Source organism: Neovison vison, chromosome 13, assembly GCF_020171115.1.
Source record: "Neovison vison isolate M4711 chromosome 13, ASM_NN_V1, whole genome shotgun sequence".
Classification (NCBI taxonomy): Eukaryota; Metazoa; Chordata; class Mammalia; order Carnivora; family Mustelidae; genus Neogale; species Neogale vison.
This window is the reverse complement of record NC_058103.1, coordinates 79,127,624-79,150,146: the sequence shown is the minus strand read 5'-3', so window position 1 is coordinate 79,150,146 and position 22,523 is coordinate 79,127,624. Positions and strand designations below refer to the sequence as shown.

Genomic DNA, 22,523 nt, shown 5'->3' with positions numbered 1-22,523 from the left:
AATGGCCTTTTTTTTTTTTTTAACTTGGCCCCCACTTTTTAAAGTTTATGATATTCATTTGTGCTTCCTTCCCCATTGGTGAGTTTTTATTCCTATGAGATGAAATGATTGAAAATAACATCACAGGGATGCCTGGGTGGCTCAGTTGGTTAAGCGGCTGCCTTTGGCTCAGGTCATGATCCCAGCGTCCTGGGATCGAGTCCCACATCGGGCTCCTTGCTTGGCGGGGAGCCTGCTTCTCCCTCTGCCTCTGCCTGCCACTCTGTCTGCCTGTGCTTGCTCTCGCTTCTCTACGACAAATAAATAAATAAAATCTTTAAAACAAAATAAAAGAAAGAAAGAAAGAAAATAACATCATACTGATATATGGGAAAACAATTTTTATGGCTAGCTATGACACTCAGTTTTGACATCACACTGCAGGCAGACAGACACTAGATATGTATACCTATCAGCACAAAACTCTTATGAAAATCTTTAAAGAGAAAACCACCACTTGAGTGTCACAATGAAACTTCTTTCTAAAGTTGGAATACTAAAGACATTACCTTCAAGAAAATAAGACATGTAATACACCAATTCTCACATTGTTTTCCTAATTTCTATGTCTAAAAAGATTCTAGTTAGGAACCTTCTGAGCTATTGAACACTGTCTATCAAGTACCTTGGAATCAGAGTATGGCTTTAACGCTTTAACCACAGCTTGTAGTTAGGTAATGATCTCTACTGAATATCAGATACAGAAAGGCCTCTGTGTTTTATTATTATGCTAACAAAAAGTTCCATGTGGATATGGGTCCTGACTGCTAGACTGATCTTCTGAAGAACTTTACTACATTCTACCTTAATGGCCCAGTTGTTCAACTGGAATGAACAGCAGAGGGATTTGGTCCACTCCCAATCAGTGCATAGTGTGCTCCATGTGGACAAGCTACTAACCTTCATCACTTATGATCCTGGAAATGTCAGAGAGCAGCACTGTTTGAACAGTCAAATGACACGAAAGCAAAACAACAGACTCTTTGTGATAATCTGTAATTGTTCTGTATAAAATGGATATGAGCAAACATAAAATATACTACAAGGTTATAAAGCAGTAAAAATAGTAAGACTTTTAAATGTTCATAAAGGAAACATGCTAAGTAAGATTACATAGTACATATTCTTGCTTGCCTTCTCAATACTTAGAAAAACTTTAAGAAAGGATTTTGATGACCTAATTCTCTTTAGAAAGATATCTGAGGAAATTTAAATTGACATGTTCTCTCTCTTAACATTCTTACAGCAAGCATAGAAACTCAACATTATAACATTAACATCAGGATTTAATATTATTCTAAAAACTGATATAATATCTATATACTTGTGGCTTCAAAGATTCCAGAAAGATTGAGTTTATACAGTATAGACTTTCATTCACATACCCTAGTCCCTACTTACATCAGCTTATTTGCTATAACCTCTCATATATTTCTGCTCACTGCTGAAATGTTTCTTCCTACTTTCTCTCCTGCATTTATCCTTCAGGAGAGAGAGCAAACATTTTCTCCTTAAAGACCTCACTAAGGCTTGCCTTACCATCTCCCCTACAAACATGCCTGGTTAGTTATTCCATCTCAGAGCACTTAGCAACTAGCATCATCCTTACTACACAAAGTCATACACATCCATCTCTTTACAGACCTGTACTGTTGAATATAGTGGCCACTAATCTCATATGGCTATAGAGCACTTGAAAAATGTCCATTGACAGATGAATGGATAAAGATGTGGTACACAAACCACAAACACACACACACAATGGAATATTAGCCATCAAAAAGAATGAAATCTTGCCATTTGCAATGATGTGGATGGAACCAGAGGGTATTACACTAAGCAAAATAAGTCAGAGAAAGACAAATACCATATGATTTCACTCATATGTGGAATTTAAGAAACAAAACAGATGAACAGAGGGGAAGGGAAGGAAAAATAAGATGAAAACAAGAGAGGGAGGCAAGACATGAAAAACTCTTAACTATAGAAAACAAAGTGTTGCTGGAGGGGAAGTGGGTGGGGGGATGGGGTAACTGGGTGAATGGCGTTAAGGAGGGCACTTGAAGTAATGAGCACTGGGTTTTGTATAAAACTGATGAATCACTAAATTCTACCTCTGAAACTAATAATATAGCATATGTTAATTGAATTGAAATTAAATAAAAAATTATCAAGAAAGAAATGTGTCTTGTCCAAATTGAAATGTGCTGTAAGTAGATAATACATGTTAGATTTCAAGGACTTGGCATAAACATAGAAAATGTAAATCATCTCATTAATAATTCTATATTGATTACATACTGAGAAGATAATATTTTTAATATATTGGGTCGAATAAAATATATTCTTAAAATTAATTTCACCATTACTTTTACTTTAATGGGATTACTAGAAGATTTTAAATTACATAGGTGGCTCCATTATACTGCTATTAGGATAGTGTAGTTCTAGATTCTAAATTCCTTCAAGGAATGGCCATTGTTTCTTTTCACTGCATCCCACAAGACCTTGCACAGAATAACTTTACCAAAAACAAAAACCAAAAATAAACAAACAAAAAAACACCTTAAGTTGAAGAGTTTGCTCTTACTCCATATATCCCCCAAACCTGCTTTCTAATGTTACAGACTAAGTAGAAAGCTCATTAGAAATGTGGGAAATAAGTAAAGGTATAGTTTGAAAGGTGTCCATGGGCTAATCAGATGACTGTGAACTTGAGTGTTCATCTAAAAAAATACCCATTGGTTAAATTACTACTTCCTCCAGCTTCATTTTCCTCATCTGTACAGTGAGGACACTAACTAAAGGATATAAAAGTGGATTCAATGATTCTGACTTAACTGGTTTCTGTGCCGATCCCACTCATACCACCACCACTACATAATTAATTTCCTTATGTAGAATGATGATTACAGGAGCACGAGCCAGAGAATTCTTATGGACAAAATGCTGAAAGATCTAGCTATGAAGAACTTAAGGCTACAACAACATCATTGAGACAAGCCAATCTTGAGGAATACAGGTAATTTGTTACATAGACTGTTTCCTTGGATTTGTGGTAAAAGAATTTTACCTAATTAGCATCTCATAATGAGATCTCATAATGAGATGCTAATTAGGTAAAATTCTTTTACCATAAATTTGCCAGGAGGAACTAGAAAATATATTATTTTATGTGGCATTCCCTTCTTTATACTTTACTTCTAAATAATGTCAAATGAAACCCTGGAAGACAAAGGTTTGATTTAAATGTGAAGACTGTAAACATTTTCGTTATTTAACTTTTTTTTTTTTTAATTTTTTTTTCAATTTATTTTCAGAAAAACAGTATTCATTATTTTTTCACCACACCCAGTGCTCCATGCAAGCCGTGCCCTCTATTAACTTTTTAAAAATGGGTTTTTGATGACAAATTCTACAAACCTCAACCATGATGCTTTTCTCATCTTTCCCCGCTTGTTGGAAAGCTTCAATTTTCTTGCGACAGTCTCTGAGATCATTTTGTAACTGAGACACCAGGTGACGCTTCACAGAGTTGCTTCCCAGCAAACGCTGCACTTCCGCTTTCAGCTTCAGAATGACCTCATCTTTGGAAAGTTCATCCTTTGGCTCTTCTTGCTGTATAGTGCTAATAGAGAAATTATCACATTTAATATTAAAGCAAGTAATAAATCAAGCATGGTTAGTCCTTGAAAATAACTGACTGCAGTTGAGACCACATTTTGTGACCATGTATACAACTATACACTAGTATTTCAAAAACAATTTTAAGTTCTTTCATACACAACGATATTACCCTCACTACGTCCCCATATACAGAAGTCTATTGATAAGACTATGATTATGCTTAGACCACCTGCCTCACTTTAAAAAGTTGAACCACGTGAACTTCGGTATGGCATGCTTTTTTTGCTTTTGGTTAAGTTGCATGCTTTATATACATGCCCTATATGAATCGAAGAGAAACAACACAAAAATAAAGGAGGCAGTGAAAAAAGAAAGATACTAGTCATCCTAACAATTTCTGTATCTCTTTTATTAATACACAAATCAGGGTGGTTATCTGAGCAACTGGGGCAAAAATAACAAAAATAAAAGCCACGCTAATTTAATTCCAAATTTAGTTTCAATAAATTTCAAAACTGGAATGAGAATGAGAAATCTGCATCATGCTGTAATAGATTAATAGTACCAAATTTCTCTTCTTGCCTTAAAAAAATAAGAAAACCAAATAAAATACATGAAATGATCATTTTTAATCATTAGACAACAGACAGCACAGCATAATGATCCCTCAGGAAAGGAAAACAAACAAGGTGAGCCCTATCTATGCTCATTCCTGTTTTCTCCCCAGGAAGTTTCCAGCCTGCAGCACAGGGAGAGAAAAGCCAAAGGCAGCCTAGTAATCTTACCAAGTTGCAGAGTTCAGTTTGGGAAGGATAAAACGGCTAGAATTTGATGAGGGAAATACTATGGGAAAGGTAACTACAGAAAGAGCTCTAGAGATCTGTATATCCATGTGAGAATATTACTGCAAGGCCAGGGAAAGAGTCACAGAAAAGAAATAGGGCTGGGAATACTGCAGGTTCCAAAGAACCATAGTGGAAAGACCTAATTCACAAAATATCAAATACTGTCTTAGTAATGGGGCCAAATTAGGTCCAGATTAAATAAAGACTGCTCTAAATCTGACCTAACAAAACCTATAAAGAAGCCTTAAAAGGACCAAATGGATTCCAGGAAACTTAAGTGTGCCACAGAAAAAGAATAACAATATTTTTAAAATTAAACAAGATTAACATCTCAAACATAAAATTCAAAATGTTCAGCATCCAATCAAAATTTACCAGGCATGCAAATAGGGAAAGAAAATAAAAACCACAACCAGGAGAAAAATCAGCCAATAGAAACTGACCCAACAATGATGCTGGCAGTAGAACTAATTATATTTCATATGTTAAGGTAAGAGAAACAACACGAACACAATGAGAAATAAAGGATATAAAATGATCCAAACCAAACTTTGATAAAAAATTACAACATGTGAAATGAAAAATATCCTGGATGAGATTAACAGGTTATTTAATTAACATTAATTATTAATGCAGAAAAGATCAGCAGACATAGAGACATAACAATAGAACCCTATAAAATTAAACACGGAGAGAAAGAAGACTAAAAGAGAAATATACTACGCATGTTAAGTTTTCTAACCCGATTGTAACTGAAATCCCAGAAGAGGAGAAGGGAAGGGGACCAAAAAAAAAATATTTGTTTATTCTTTTAAAGATTTTTCAGAGAGAGAAAATAAGGAAAAGTAGAGAGGGGCAGAGAGAGAGGGGGAAGCAGACTCCTGACTGAGCAGGTAGCCCAACAAAGGGCTCAATCCCAGAACCCTGGGATCATGACTTAAGCCGAAGGACAGAGCCACTCAGGCACAACCCAATATTTTTTTAATGACCAAAACTCTATTTGATGAAAATTAAAACCCTATTAAAACCTACAAGCTCAATGAATCTCAAGCAGAAAATGAAGAAAACCACTGTAAGTTATATTAACATCAAATTGCTGAAAACCAAGATAAAAAGAGCGCACAGGAAGACTCCTGGAGAGGAGAGAACCAGAGAAAGGAGTCATAAATTCTGTGCATAAATGTATACACGCCTCAGTCTAAGCCCTGAACTATGCATGCACAGAACAGACTCACGAACCTGCAGAGTAAATATTTGGAGAATTTAATTGAAATGTAAACCACACACACAAATCTCACAATGAATGACTTTTGAGCTATGCATATAAAGACAGATTCAGATCAATGTGGCAAAGGCTTGGACAAATAAATTGAGATTTGAAACTCCATACAAGTTTCTACACAACTTAAAAATCTGGACGTCTAATATAGGCATTCCCAGGTGATATCACAGACTTGGTTGCAGATCACCACAGTAAAGCGAACAGTGCAGTAAAGTGACTCAAATGAAGTCAACTAAGTGAGTAATACCATTATATCTAAAAAACAATATACAAACTTTACTTAAAAAATACTTTCTTGCTAAAACATGATGACCATTGTCTGAGTTTTAGTGAGTTGTAATCATAGATCACAGATGACCATAACAAATATAATAAGAAAGTTTGAAATATAGTAAGAATTACCAAAATGTGACATAGAGACATGAGATCTGAGATCACCAAACACTGTTAGCAAAATGGCATCAATAGAATTGCTTGATGCAGGGTTGCCAATCTGTAAAGAAAATACAGTATCTGCAAAGCACAATACAACAAGATGTGCCTGATCATAATCTAAAATTACTCGACATGCAACTAACCAAGAAAATGGACCAATCTGCAAGAAAAAAAAAAAAAAACAATCTACAGATGATGGAAATGCTGGAGCTATCACAAAGAGTTTTCAAAGTTTAAAGCATCTATTATGTCTCTGTTCTATGAAATAAAGGGAAACATATTTAAAATGGATGAAAAGATAGGAATTCTCAGCAAATAAGATCTATAAAGGAACCGAAAAGAAATGTTATCATTGAAAAATACAGTATTTGATAGGGCGCCTGGGTGGCTCAGTGGGTTAAAGCCTCTGCCTTCGGCTCAGGTCATGATCTCGGGGTCCTGGGATCCAGTCCCGCATTGGGCTCTCTGCTCAGCGGGTAGCCTGCTTCCCCCTTTCTCTCTGCCTGCCTCTTTGCCTACTTGTAATCTCTTTGTGTCAAATAAATAAATAAAATCTTTGAAAAAGAGGAAAAAAAGGAAAAAAAATAAAAATACAGTACTTAAAAGTTAAAAGAAAAAAAAGTTCCTCACTGGACAATTTAATAAAACTCAGATAACAGAACAAAGAGTGAGTAAACTTAAATATAGCTCAACAGAAATTATTCAAAATGAAACTGAAAAAAAAATTGGAAAAAAATGAAGTGTCTCAGGAACCGTGGGGCAATATAAAAAAAATTAAGTTGTATAATTAGAGACTTAGAGTAGGAGAAGAAGAAGCAGGGACAGAAAAGATATTTGAATAATGGTCAACATTCCAGGAGTCTGGTAAAAGACACAAGAAATTTACATTTTCAATAAACTTGGTGAACCCCAAATGAACTAAAACACACACACACACACACAAGACACATCATAATCAAAGTGTGAAAAGGAGAAAAAAATCTTGAAAACAACAAAAGTAAAACAACACATTATACACAAGATAATGGTGCAAATAACAACAGATTTCTCTTCAGAAACCACCAAGGCCAGAGACAGTGCAAGAACATATCTTTAAAATGCTGAAATAAAAGAACAATTGGTCCAGAATTCTATAATCAGGAAATAAAAGGACATCATCTAAGGAAGCTTAGAAGAAATGCTAAAGAAAATTATTCAATTTAACAGAAAATGTCATCTATAAAAAACTACAGGGATGCCTGGGTGGCTTAGTGGGTTAAGCCGCTGCCTTCGGCTCAGGTCATGATCTCAGGGTCCTGGGATCGAGTCCCACATTGGGCTCTCTCTGTTCATGAGGGAGCCTGTTTCCTCTCTCTCTCTCTGCCTGCCCCTCTGCCCACTTGTGATCTCGGTCTCTGTCAAATAAATAAATAAATAAAATCTTAAAAAAAAAACAAAACAAAACTACAAAACATTACTGGAGAGAAACTAAAGAAGACATAAATAAAGAGAGAGGTACAACATGTATGTTCTGAAATTGGAGGACTCTTTTTTTTTTCTTCCTCCAGCTTTATTTAGGTATAACTGACAAATAGCAATTTCTTAAGGTGTCGATTCTCTCCAAATTTGTCTACAGATTCAACATAATCCCAATTAAAAGTCCAGTAGACTATGTTGTAGAAATTGACTAGCTAATCATTAAATTCATTTTGTAATGCAAAGAACTTAGAATATTCGAAACAATTTTGAAAATAAAGTCGAAGGACTTGTCCAAAACATTTCAATACTTTACTGTTAAAGCTACAGTATCAAGACTGTTATTAACCAAAAACGTAGGGGAACAGAATGGAAAGTACAGAAACAGGCCATAAATGGTCAATTAATTATCAACAAAGATACCAAGGCAATTCAATGAGGAAAGAGAAGTTTTTCTGACAAATGGTATTAGATCAACTGGATATTGATAGGAAAAAATTGAGAGTGGTGCAACCAGTATTACAACCTAATTTAGAACATTTCAACATCCCAAAAAAGAAATCCTGTACCTACATTCCTCATACATTCCTCATTACCCCTTCTTGTCCTCACAGCTCCAAGCAATCACTAATCTACCTTCTACCTATGGATCTGCCTATTCTGTACATTTACATTTACCTCATACCATACTAAAAAACTAATTCATAATGGACCATAGATATAAATACAAGAGGTAAAACTATCAAATTTCTAAAGTCCTAAGAAAATTTGTGACACAGTTACATTAGAACAAAAAACCATGAACTCTTTTAAAAGAGATAACTGATCAATATGAATTCATAAAAACTTAAGCTCTTGCTCTTCAAAAGATACATTAAGAATGTGATAGGGAAAATCAGAGCAGAAGAAAATATTCACAACATACATATCAGAGAAAGGGCTTGTACCCTGGAAAAAAGACAAAATGACAATATAAATGGCAAATAAGCACATCAGAAAAAAAAGAAAGGGAAAGAGAAGCACATCAAAAGATGCTGAGGGGCATCTAGGTGGCTCAATCAGCTCAGTGTCCCACTGCTGATTTCGGCTCAGGTCATGATTTCAGAGTTGTGAAATTAAGCCCAGTGTTAGCTCCTTCCACCCTGGCCCTGAACCTGCTTAAAATTCTCTCTCCCCTGCCCCTCCCCTCCCTCTTGCACATGTTCTCTCTCTCTCTCTCTCTCCAATCAATCAATCAATCAAAAAAAAAAAAAAAAGATGCTTAGATCATGGGTCATTAGGTAAATAAAAATTAAACCACAGTAAGATTACCACTACACACACTACAAATTTAAAAAGATTAATACCACCAAGTTTTAACAAAAATGTAGAACAACCGAAACCTCAGACATTTCTTCTGGTAATGCGAAATAGTATGATCACTTCGAAAAACAGCATTCACACTATCAATATCCTAATAAAATAGAAGGACTCTAATGTAACCTTAAAGAGAAAACAATTTGGAGCATAAGTGAAACAAAAAAGCTACAATTATCTCCACTAGCAAATGATATACTCTTATCTAGTAAAACCTAAAATATAATGGGAAAATTACTACAAACAGTAAGAGAATTAAAACGTAACAGGTTATAACAAAAAATATAGAAATCATATGTACAAACATTATTCAAGAAGAAATAATAGAAATGAATACCCTACTATTGCAAAAATATCTAAGCATCAATTTTACAAGATTTGTGCAAAAACCTAAATATAAAAAATTCCAAAACACTCTTGAGAAAACAAAAATAGATTTAAGCAAATTAAAAGGCATGCTATATTCTTAGATTTAAAAATTCAACATCATAATAATATCAATTCTCCCTAAGAACTGGGAGAGAGTCAATGCATATGTTTAATGTGATCCTAATAAAAATTAGGATTGTATTCTATTGTATTCTCAGGATTTTTTCCAGGAGTAGAACAAGTTAATTATAAAGTTCATTTGCACGTGTAAACAAGCAAGACCCATCAGAAAAACCCTAACAAAAACAGCAATTCCAGAGAGATGGAAAAACTCAAGTACAAGGCAACGTATTAAAGCTTTTAGAAGGCAGCATAGGATAACAGGAAAGGTTTAGTTTTTGTTTTTTCAGATTGATTTATTTTAGAGAGAAGGCACACGAGTGCATGAGCAAGGGGAGGGACAGAGGGAGAGAAAGGATCCTTGAGTCAACTCCCCACTGAGTGCAGAGCCCCAAGTACTAGGACCCTGAGACCATGACCTGAGCCAAAACCAAGAGTTCGCCACTTAACCAACTGAGCCACCCAGGTGCCCCAACAGGAAAGATTTCTTAAAGGAAACATAAAAAGCACTAACCATGATTGACAAATTTGACTACAGTTAAAAAATTTCCAATCATCAAGACAAATTAAAAGGTTAAAAAGTGAGAAGATATTTACAATACACATTACTGTCAAAGAACTCCTATCTAGAGCAGATATTAAAATAAGAAAAAACTGCTACATTTCAACAGAACACATGCACACGCAAACACAAAGTCATTTAAAAACTGAGGGAGTTAAGCAAGTCACACACACACGCATACATGCACACAAAGCCAATAAACAGTTTTTCTCAATGGAGCTCAATCTCATTAGTAATCCAGGATAATGGATTATGTGGAAAACCGTAACAGAGTTATCACAACACATTAAATGGCTTAAAGTAAACAACTTAAAATATCAAGTGTCAGCAAAGAGAGCAATTAAGAATTTCATACACTTCTCATGTAAAGGTAAATCGGCACCACCACTATGGAAAACAGGTAGGCATGACCTCTTTAAAGTTTGAAATACACAAACCACAAGCAATTTCACCTCTAAGTGTATACCCAACAGAAAGGTATGCACATTGCACTAGGAAGGAACATTAAAAATCTATGGTTGGTAGAATGGAAAATAAGCTGGAATATTCATACAAATAAAGATACACATTAAATATTTATATATGCAAATGAATGAGCTACAGTTACATGCTACACCATGAGTCTCACAACAAAATGTCTGAAGAACACCTATATATATGAAAAACACACAGCTAGCACTCATGATTAATGGAGAATGACCAAATGTTTCCCTGTAAGATGAGGAGCAAAACAAGAATATCAGTTTTTTAAAGATTTTATTTATTTATTTGTCAGAGAGAGAGGGAGAGAGAGGGAGCACAGGCAGACAGAGAGGCAGGCAGAGGCAGAGGGAGAAGCAGGCTCCCTGCCGAGCAAGGAGCCTGATGCGGGACTCCATCCCAGGACGCTGGGATCATGACCTGAGCCGAATGCAGCTGCTCAACCAACTGAGCCACCCCGGCGTCCCAAGAATATCAGTTTTTAACCACTTCTATTTAACCTTGTCCTAGAAATTCTAGCTGGAGCAATTAGTAAGGGAAAAAATAAAGGCATCCAGATTGGAAAGACAGACAAAATGATCTCTATTTTCAGGTGACATGACCCTATACCTAAAAAATCCTAAGAAATCCACTAAAAAAACTATCTGAACTAAATTAACAAGTTCAACAATGTGTCAGGATACAACATCAATATACTTAAAATCAATTGTATCTCTCTACACTAGGAATTAACCACCCGAAAATAAAATTAAGAAAACAATCCAGCAAAAAGAAGCCAAGAGAATCAAACACCGAGGAGTAAATTTAACAGAAGTATATGACTAGGACACCAAAAACCACAAAAAAATACAAAATACATGAGTAGTACACTCAAAGAGATTAAAGATGACCTAAATAAATGGAAAGACATCCTGTGTTCAGGAATCAGAACCCAGTATTGGTAAGATTGCAATACTCCCCTAAACTGATACACAGACTACATGCAAACCTCAATCAAAATCCCAGCTGGTTACTGTAGGGGAATGGATCCTAAAACTTCTATGGAAATATAAGAGATCCAGGATAGCCCAGGAAATATTGAAATAGAAGACAAAGTTGAAAGATTTAGACATTACAATTTCAAAAGTTAACAAAGCAAGACTGTTTGGCACTGGCATAAGGACAGGCATATAGATCAATGGAATAGAAGTGAGAGTCCAGAAATAAACCCTCATATTTAGAGTCAACTCATTTTTGACAAGGATGTAAAAACAAATTCTGGTACTGGGACAACCAGATACTCACATACAAAAGAATGAAGTTCTATATCACATCATATAGTAAAAATTAATTCAAAATGAATCCAAGACCTAATGTAAGAGATAAAACTCTCGGAGAAGAAAATATAGGTATAAATCTTCAGGATCTCAATGTGAGAAAGGAATCCATCAAAATCCTTGAGGAGAACACAGGCAGCAACCTCTTCGACCTCAGCCGCAGCAACATCTTCCTAGGAACATCGCCAAAGGCAAGGGAAGCAAGGGCAAAAAGGAACTATTGGGATTTTATCAAGATCAAAAGCTTTTGCACAGCAAAGGAAACAGTTAACAAAACCAAAAGACAACTGACAGAATGGGAGAAGATATTTGCAAACGACGTATCAGATAAAGGGCTAGTGTCCAAAATCTATAAAGAACTTAGCAAACTCAACACCCAAAGAACAAATAATCCAATCAAGAAATGGGCAGAGGACATGAACAGACATTTCTGCAAAGAAGACATCCAGATGGCCAACAGACACATGAAAAAGTGCTCCATATCACTCGGCATCAGGGAAATACAAATCAAAACCACAATGAGATATCACCTCACACCAATCAGAATGGCTAAAATCAAAAAGTCAGAAAATGACAGATGCTGGCAAGGATGCGGAGAAAGGGGAACCCTCCTACACTGTTGGTGGGAATGGAAGCTGGTGCAACCACTCTGGAAAACAGCAGGGAGGTTCCTCAAAATGTTGAAAATAAAACTGCCCTATGACCCAGCAATTGCACTCCTGGGTATTTACCCTAAAGATACAAACGTAGTGATCCAAAGAGGCACGTGCACCCAAATGTTTATAGCAGCAATGTCCACAATAGCCAAACTATGGAAAGAACTTAGATGTCCATCAACAGATGAATGGATAAAGAAGATGTGGTATATATACACAATGGAATACTTTGCAGCCATCAAAAGAAATGAAATCTTGCCATTTGCAACAACGTGGATGGAACTAGAGCGTATCATGCTTAGCGAAATAAGTCAAGCGGAGAAAGACAACTGTCATATGATCTCCCTGAGGAAGTGGTGATGCAACATGGGGGCTTAAGGGGGTAGGAGAAGAATAAATGAAACAAGATGGGATTGGGAGGGAGACAAACCATAAGTGACTCAATCTCACAAAACAAACTGAGGGTTGCTGGGGGGAGGGGGGTTGGGAGAAGGGGGGTGGGGTTATGGACATTGGGGAGGGTATGTGCTTTGGTGAGTGCTGTGAAGTGCGTAAACCTGGCGATTCACAGACCTGTACCCCTGGGGATAAAAATATATTATATGTTTATAAAAAATTAAAAATTAAAAAAAAAATCTTCAGGATCTGGGATTAGAGAATGGTTTCTTAGAAAGTCAAAATCACAAGCAACCAAAGAAAAAATACATTAAGTTGGACTTCATAAAGATAAAGACTTGTGCTTCAAAGGATGCCATCAAAATGAAAAAACAACCCACAGGAGAAAATACTTGCAAATCATAAATCTGACAATGAACTTGTATTCAGAATATATAAAGAACTCTCAAAACCAATAAAAGGACAACCCAATTTAAAATGGGCAAAAGATTCAAAGATCTCTCTCTGAAGAAGATATACAAGTGGCCAATAAACTCAGCAAAAGATGTTCAACATAATTAACCATCAAATAAAACTACATCATTAGAAAATCAAAACCAAATAGCAATACATTGCTGGTGGGAACATAAAATGGTGTAGCCACTCATACATCGCTGGTGGGAACATAAAATGGTGTAGCCACTTTGGAAAACAGTAGGACCATTTTTTGAAATGCTAAACATAGAACTACCACATTACCCAGCAATTCCCCTCCCAGATAAATAGCTGCCCTTGAGTAATACGGGTTTGAACTGCACAGGTCCACCTATACGTAGATGTTTTTTAATACAATACAGTATCATAAATGTATTTTCTCTTATGATTGTCTCAACATTTTCTTTTCTCTAGCTTACTTTAATGTAAGAATAAAATATACAATATACATAACATGCAAAATATGTGTTAATTAACAGCTTGTGTTATTGGTAAGGTTTCTGGTCAATAGCAGGCTATTAGAGGCACCTGGGTGGCTCAGTGGGTTAAAGCCTCTTTAATTTGCAGCCATCAAAAGAAAGCCTTTGGCTCAGGTCATGATCTCAGGATCCTGGGATTGAGCCCTGCATTGGGCTCTCTGCTCGGCAGGGAGCCTGCTTCCCCTTCTCTCTCTCTGCCTGCCTCTCTGCCTACTTGTGATCTCTGTCAAATAAATGGATGGGATCTTTAAAAAAAAAAAAAAAAATAGCAGGCTATTAGCAGTTAAGTTTTTTGAAAAGTCAAAGTCATATGCAGATTCTCAACCACACAGCAGGTCAGCGCCCCTAACGTGTGCACTGACCAAGGGTCTACTGTGTATCTAAGAGAAATGAAAACATATATCTGCACAAATTTGTGCATAAATATTCCTAGTAGCATTATTCATAATAGCCAAAAAGTAGAAACAACTCAAATAAGTGTCTATTAGTTGATGCATGACTAAGTCAAGGTGGTATATATTCACACAATGGAATATTTTACTTGACTCAAAACGGAATGAAGCACTGATACAGCAACACGGATGAACCTTAAAAGCATTATTCTAAGTGAAAGAAGTCAGTTACAAAATACCACATACTATACAATTCCATTCATGTGAAAAGTACAGAGTAGGCAAATCCATAGGTAGAAGGTAGATTAGTGATTGCTTGGAGCTGTGAGGACAAGAAGGGGTAATGAGGAATGTATGAGGAATGTAGGCATAGGGTTTCTTTTTGGGGATGTTGAAATGTTCTAAATTAGGTTGTGGTACTGGTTGCACCACTCTCAATATACAAAACACCACTGGACCGTAAACTTCAAATGGGTGAGTTTTATGGTGTTTTAAATACAGTTCAATAAAATTATAGTAGAAAAAAATAACATCTAACGTATGAGTTACATTACATAAAGGCAAACCTAACCTATAGTGTTTAGGTAGGAATAATTAGGTCTTATGAGATAACCAAAAAAAAAAAAAAAAAAAAAACAGAAAACAATTGTTACACAGCAGTTAGGATAGTTGTTAACTTCAAGGTTATGACTGGAAAGAGGCATATGAACAGCTGCTGGCAATGTTTACTTCTGGGTGGTGGTTTCACAGGCATTCACTTTAAAATGAGTTAAGCTGTACACTTATGATTCATGCACTTTTCTCAATTTTAAAAGGTTTAAAAAGTAAAATAAAACTATACAGCTTACTAGAAAAACACCATCAAGAAATCATACAGGTAGAAAATGATGGATCTAACTGCATAAAAAGTTTAAACAGGAAAACTCTCAGCACTGGCTAGGATACACAGAAATAGGTATTGCCACACGATGTGGGTAATAATGAAACTACAGAGCTGCTTGAAGTATGTATCAAAAACCTCAAATATGTGCACACCTCTTGGCATATCCAAGAGGTATTTATTTCTTTTAAGAAATTTTTTAAGGTACTGATTTCTTTAAGATGTGGGTGAGATATTCACCCACATCTTAAAAAAATAAAGATGTGCCTGAAGACATGACTACAAAGATGCCTGTGATAATAATACTGCATCATTTATTTTAAAAAAAAGTGTATTACTATAGTTCCTTCATCCACATAGCCATCCGTAAATACATACAAAAATATTTATTGTCATCTATAGATCTCAGAATATATTAATTTAAAAAACACATTATCAAACAATATATTCAGTATTATTTTATCTTTCAGAAATACACAAAACAGATAATGTGGAAATTATACACCAAAATGTTAAAAGTGGTTTTCTTTGTGGGAGGTAAAGGAAGATGATGTTGCTTCTAACTTTCTTCAATTTTCTTAATCTATATTTTCTTATTTTTCTATAATAAAGGAAAATGTTACTTTTTAAGAGAAATAGTTTTGCTAGTATGCACCCTTAATATGATGTGAAGAAAATGGCGTCTCATCACTATGGTCTTCCTCCACAAAACCCATGAAAAAAATACAATCATAAAAGAAACATCAAATTCCAAGAGGGGCTTCCTACCAAATAATTTAACCGGTACTTCTCAAACTGTCAAGGTCATCAAAAACATGGAAAGTTAAGAGGAACCTAAGGAAACATAACTCCTAAATGTAATGTGGTATACTGGGTGTAATTCTAGAAAAGAAAAAGGACACCAGGCAAAAACTGAGGACATCTAAATAAACTATGGGCATTAGTTAATAATGTGTCAATATTAATTCATTAACTGTAACAAAGGTTCCAGGCTGGTGTAAGACGTGAACAGAGGAAAATGGGTGCAGTGTATAGGAAAACTGTACTAATTTTTCTGGTAATCTGAAACTATTCTAAAAAACTAAAAGGTAGTTCTAAAAAGAGAAATAAATAATAGTATCTTGAGTTTAATTTTTACTGTTCTTCAGTTTCAGATGATTCCAAATGAAATATATACATATATATTATGTGTACACACACATATATACAGAGAGACAGAAGGAAAAGGAGAACAAAATATTAGGGTTTCTTAGACACTATATTATAAAAGGAGTTCCTTATACTACATATTTACCAATATACACAACACCTGTATAGGACATCGATATGATATAAATAGGTCTGTGTAGATCTCATCTACTTAAACCACTTCTATTTATACAGAAATAGTAATAGAAGATGAAAATATAATTCACAGAAATAGAATTATATAAAAAATATAAAATCTATTACAATGCATCTTCCCGAGCTATAAGATGCGGAAAACTTTTAGCAGAAGGCTTATTTTGCTCAACTAACAAATTAGGCACCCCTAATTTCTTTTCTTACTGAATGCTGACCACTGAAATAGCACATCATGTACTCCTAGAGGGAGCCAAGTCAGAGAGCAGAGGAAGTGCTTGCTAAAATAATTTTCTCTTCTTTCCCAAAAGGGAAAAAGTCAGCAGTGGTGACCAGTCCTGCTGAGCCCTGTGGAAGTCAGTTCCCCTAAGTCCAAATAAACTGTAGTCCCTTATGAAGCCTGCTGAGAACACCAAAGGGAAAAGGCATTCCACTTGTTAAATGTTTATTATTTGAGCTTCGCAGCCAACTATAATAAGGGAGAGGGGAAGCTGTCTGCAAGCTGCATGCAGATTTAGCTACTCAAATTCCATGAATGTGAAATAGAACACTGAGCCTAAACCCTTAAAATTTACTAGGCAGTAGCTTGAGGGAGGTGGTAGTTGAGAATAAAAGCTTGGAGCCACTAATATTTGGGTCAGTGATTTGAAAGCCGCTCAAGTCAACAAAGAACCAAAATTCTCGACACTGGGAAAACTGTGGCTTCCTCTTGTTCTAAGAATCACAATCCAGCAGAGAAAAAGTACAAATCTCTTTTCTCCTACAAGAAATATTTTTGATCTACAAATAAATATTTTTACTTTTGCCTCAAAGCTGAACTCTATCTATTAAACTGCTGGTGGATGGGATGACTACAAACTAAACCTTTTTTCACTAATCCTGTGATTCAGAGGATGTCTTCTAGCTGAATCTCAAGGACCACTCACTCTTTGTTGAGTTATTCTCCATTTTCTTAGCTGAATGAGGCAGATCCTTTTACTAAAATAGTGATATGATGTCTCAGGTTGGATATTCACAGGAATGTGTTATATTACTGTAGGATTTTGGCTATCAGTACTAATTAAATACAAAGGGCAGAAGAAGAATACATTTTTAGCAGATATCATGATGAAACAAGTCTACTTGAAAAAATAAAATATATATTATTTGTATATAACATATATGTATTATTTTCCAAATTCCCAGGCTAATTATAGCTCAAATTAAAATTAACAACAACCTGGATGAGAATGAAAGCTGGTGCAAGCCCTCCGGAAAACAGTGTGGAGGTTCCTCAAAAAGTTGAAAATAGAGCTACCCTATGACCCAACAATTGCACTACTGTGTATTTACCTCAAAGATACAAATGTAGTGATCCAAAGGGGCACCTGCACCCCAATGTTTATAGCAGCAATGTCCACAATAGCCAAAATATGGAAAGAACCTAGATGTCCATCAATAGATGAATGGATAAAGATATGGTATATATATACAGTAGAATATTGTGCAGCCATCAAAAAAAAATGCAATCTTGCCATTTGCAATGACATGGATGGATCTAGAGGGTATTATGCTAAGTGAAATAAGTCAGTCAGAGAAAGACAATTACCATATGATCTTGCTGATATGTGGAATTTGAGAAACAAGGCAGAGGATCATAGGGAAGAGAGGAAACAATGAAACAAGATGAAACCAGAGAGGGAGACAAACCATAAGAGACTCAATCTCAGGAAACAAACTGAGGGTTGCTGGAGGGGAGGTGGGTAGGAGGGATGGGGTGGTTGGGTGGTGGACACGGGAGGGTGTGTGCTCCGGTGAGTGCTGTGAATTGTGCAAGACTGATGAATCACAGACCTGTACCCCTAAAACAAATAATACATTATATGTTAACAAAAAATAGAAAATAAATTAAAACAAAAAACAAAAACCTGGAGAAAAATCTTTGAGATGAACTAAATCTTTAATGCTCTAAAATACAAGACATAAGGAAGAATGAAGTTGAAAGTAAAAAGACTTGATTGTCATGTAAATAAAACCAACAGATTTACAGGACAGTGAAGTTTTGGGCTCCAGGACTGGTTCTCTGCTAATGGTCTCTCTTCTTGGGCAAAAGAGTTCAACCCTTTCAGCTCCAGTTTTCCCAACCCTAAAATGAAGATACAGATCTGATGTTGCCCCAAGGTTGAGATGAGGATCAAAAACCTTTTACAAAGTATATGTTGAATTAAGAGAGAAGATGAAAACTGTATCAATGGTATATTTTAGCTAATGATCTACTAAATAATAATAGCAATAGCTATCAACAATTAAATATCTGATATATGTGGGGCATCTGGGGGCTCAGTCGGTTAGGCGTCCAACTCTTGATTTCGGCTCCAGTCATTATCTCAGGGTCCTGGGGTCCAGCTGCATTGGGCTCCATGCTCAGTGGGGAGTCTGTCTGAGATCCTCTCTCTCCCTCTGACCCTTCCCCCACTGCTTGCACACTCACTCTCTAATATTTTTTTTCAATTAAAAATAAATGCCTAATATGTGCAAGAACATATTCTATGAGGTCCTTTATATTTTAATCCTCATTTTAACCCCAAAGGACATCTATAATCTACTTAATAGAAAAAGCCTGATGAGAAAACAGGCTCAGAAAACCAAGAAACTTGCCCAGGATCACAAAGCTAGTGATGAATGGCGAAACTGCAAATCAAAACAAAATCTGGGTCTAAAAACCATGCTCTTTCCACTAGTCATTTAGAACTAACCCAGCATGAACAGGAAATAAAGCATTCACAGCAGTAAATTTTCCAGATAACTACCTTTTAACTTCAAAATTTTATATACATCCGTCTAAAAAATATAATGCATGCAACCTTTTTTTTGCTTTAACTAACCAAAGATGATGGCTTTCTTCAAAACTCAGGAGTATGACCATGGTCATTTTGAGGAAGATTACAGCTGCGGTTCCCATAGTTCTCTCCCTGCTAATGCTGAGCTAGCAGACTCAAACGCTGGCATTACCTCTCCCAAATCTCTGCCCCAGCTACTGCACAGCCAGGAACTCAGAGAATTCACGGGATACACACAAATCTAAGTCAGTAAGGCCCTGGTAAGAGCTTGCAGGAGACCTGCAAAACACAGTGCCCATGCTAGTTGTGCTATTTGTGTTCTAGCTTCCTGCTGGGTTGTAGCTGTCATCTGTCAAAACGGACGTCCCGAAAGACCAACCCTCCAGATAAATGGAGCCTTACTGGAAAAAAATACTTTGTTTCACAGTATTACCCGATCACTTTAGATTTCAATTTTCTCAATGTCCTCTTACTGTTTTGAAAATAGAATCACGGGATTAAAATACCTCACTTCTAAAACCTACTGTAGAGCAAAACCTTCAGGAGATTCATACACTTGTATTTAGTTGCAGGATACCTGAAATACGACAGGTAATAAACACTCTCCTGGAACAATGATTATGGTAAACTCAGTCTGAAACTACCGACTGGCCCGTGGGTGTGTGGCATATGAATGCATTCAAGAAAGGCTCTCCTTGGCCTACATGCCATCCTTGCCACACACCCATTCTTCATCCTTCTCCCACACCAGTAGAAGGAATGACTGGATAAACGCTTCTTCGTTCATCAGGGATAACATGTAGCATGCAGCACTCAGCTGCTCACAAGTAGGTCTCCTTCTCCCTGCCCAGGCAAATGCAAACTCCCTGCCGAAAGGGAGACCTTCATCCTCATCTTCCGTACTCCACTTCCAGAGCCTTGGGTAGTACCTTCCAGACTGCGAATGCCTCAAGAGTGTACATCCTGCCCATTCATCTACTAAGTATTTAATGGCACCAAAATGTGTTCCCTCTTCTACCACCTCACTCCCTGCAAGGGATGATAAGGCCCTCCCTTTCATGAGATTGCTGAAGTATCTGTGTTAAACAGTGGAATAAAAGACAGAATCTCTATTTTAAAAGTAAGGTCACAGGAAAGAGCCTATGAAAAACTAATGCTTGGGGGCGCCTGGGTGGCTCAGTGGGTTAAGCCACTGCCTTCGGCTCAGGTCATGATCCCAGGGTCCTGGGATCGAGTCCCGCATCGGTCTCTCTGCTCAGCAGGGAGCCTGCTTCCTCCTCTCTCTCTCTGCCTGCCTCTCTGCCTACTTGTGATCTCTCTCTGTCAAATAAATAAATAAATTCTTTTAAAAATAAAAAAATAAAATAAAAAAATTAATGCTTGTTTTCTCACATGCCATTGATACATTGATAAATGCCATGAACCCAACTTCAACACAGAGTGAATAAAAATAATATGTCCTTGCCTTAATAATAAAAGATATATAACCTCAGTCATAAAATTTACTCTGTATATTTTAACTGTAACTTCATCATTTTTACCTTATTGAAACTGATGTGCCTACCGGTACCAAAGATAGTACAATATCAATAGTTGAGGTTTCGTTCATTTTGATTTCAGACATTTACACTTCATTAGAAATAATTAAAAACTTCTGTCCCATATTCAAGGCCCCCTAGTCAGCTCATCATGTCATGCCTGGTGTCACTTATTTACATGTATCACCAGTACTATTAATGTAGGTTCTTCTATAGTAAATGATTTTCTTAATACCTCTTCACTTTGGATTTTTTCCAGTTGACTCTTTTAATACCCAAATCAACATATGATTCAGTGAGTTCTATATTTAAGTCTCCTTCTGAGTCACTTGGAAGTATTCCTAATTTTGCAGCAGATTCATAGAGAGAAATTTCATCTTTCAGTTCTGCTAATTCTTCCTGAAACATAAAATTATTGAAAATTATTTTCTTATATGAAAGAATCAGTCATTCATCTATGCTTCGAAATTCATTTTAATCAGCAGAAATGCTTCTTCACATACACTAAAAATAACTTTAAAATACTGCTGCTATGAACACAGGTGTACAACTAATATATACATTAATAACTTTAGAGGTATATATACACAGAGAGATATATATAACTTTAGAAAGGCCAGCACACATCAGTTTTCAAGTAAACTGTATGAACAAATGAATAAATGAAGGAGAAAGCAAATGTAAGGAGCTTCTCTCACACCTCCCTCGCTTACGTCCTGTCCTCCACAAAAAGGGTCCCTTGAGCTGAGAAATTGACGGCAGCACTTTTTGGCATTCTAGAGGACAGAGTGGACTGGTTTGCCAAGAACGTATTGTACTTTAGTCTGCCGGTGGGAAAAGGCAGAATGTGTCTTTCCAGTAGAGGTAATACTGGAACTCATCCTCCAGTGGAAAATGTAAGTAGTGCTGGAGGAGGAGGTGAGAGAGCTGCAGCGAACTGCAGGTCCCCCACACCTGTACATGGACTCAGCCGGGGTACACCCATGAATGAAAGGACACGCCACGTGAAGGAGGCTACAGGCAGCCTGGGGGTGGGGGCACGGTGCCCTGGCTCTGCAGTCAAGAAGGACCAGGGCTTGACAACCTAACAGTGTGGGGGAGACTGCGAACAACTCTCAGTGTCTGGTCTGAAGATCGTCCAACTACCTCTTTTACAGAGAAATCCAAGGTTCAGAAAAGTGATGTAAGCACTGCCTAATTCAGTTACCCACAGAGTCTCTTCCAAGTGGCAACACTCACTTGCAAAGTCTTGTTCATGTTTTCACTCATAGCATGTGCTTTCTGTGCTTGCTGCAGCTGGAACCGTAGCTGAGCCACTTCCTGTACGGAGCCTGTGGGGGGAAAAAAATCACAGAGTACACCACAAGTAATGGGACAAAGTACCCATGATGTTCAGAAGACCTTGAATCCACTGAGGCTATGGAAGGTGGAGCTCTGTTTTATTACCTTTTCATTACCTTTCTAGGAGCACAAAAGTGTAGCCACTGGGACCCAGAAGGCAGAGGTCCAGACATTTCCAAGACATGTCCACACTTAGTATGGCTCCTCTTGTGTCCCTGGGAGGTTGAAGACTTGGGACTACTGTGACCTTGCTCTGAATCAAATCAGCCACATCCACAGACCTTAATACTCCATGAGTCCTTTAACAGGAGCATAACGTTC

The 22,523-nt window shown here is 36.6% G+C and overlaps 1 protein-coding gene across 3 annotated transcripts in view; it reads right to left on the bottom strand.

Moving 5' to 3' along the window:
- Positions 1-22,523, bottom strand: part of CEP152 (centrosomal protein 152) — a 94,690-nt gene that overhangs the window by 41,668 nt on the left and 30,499 nt on the right. For all 3 annotated transcript variants that reach the window (XM_044229858.1, XM_044229860.1, XM_044229859.1), the window contains exons 11-13: positions 22,101-22,192; positions 21,097-21,260; positions 3,463-3,667 (exon numbers count right to left, since the gene is read on the bottom strand). In XM_044229858.1, coding sequence (XP_044085793.1) covers positions 3,463-3,667; positions 21,097-21,260; positions 22,101-22,192 — 461 coding nt within the window. The remainder of the gene's footprint in view (positions 1-3,462; positions 3,668-21,096; positions 21,261-22,100; positions 22,193-22,523) is intronic.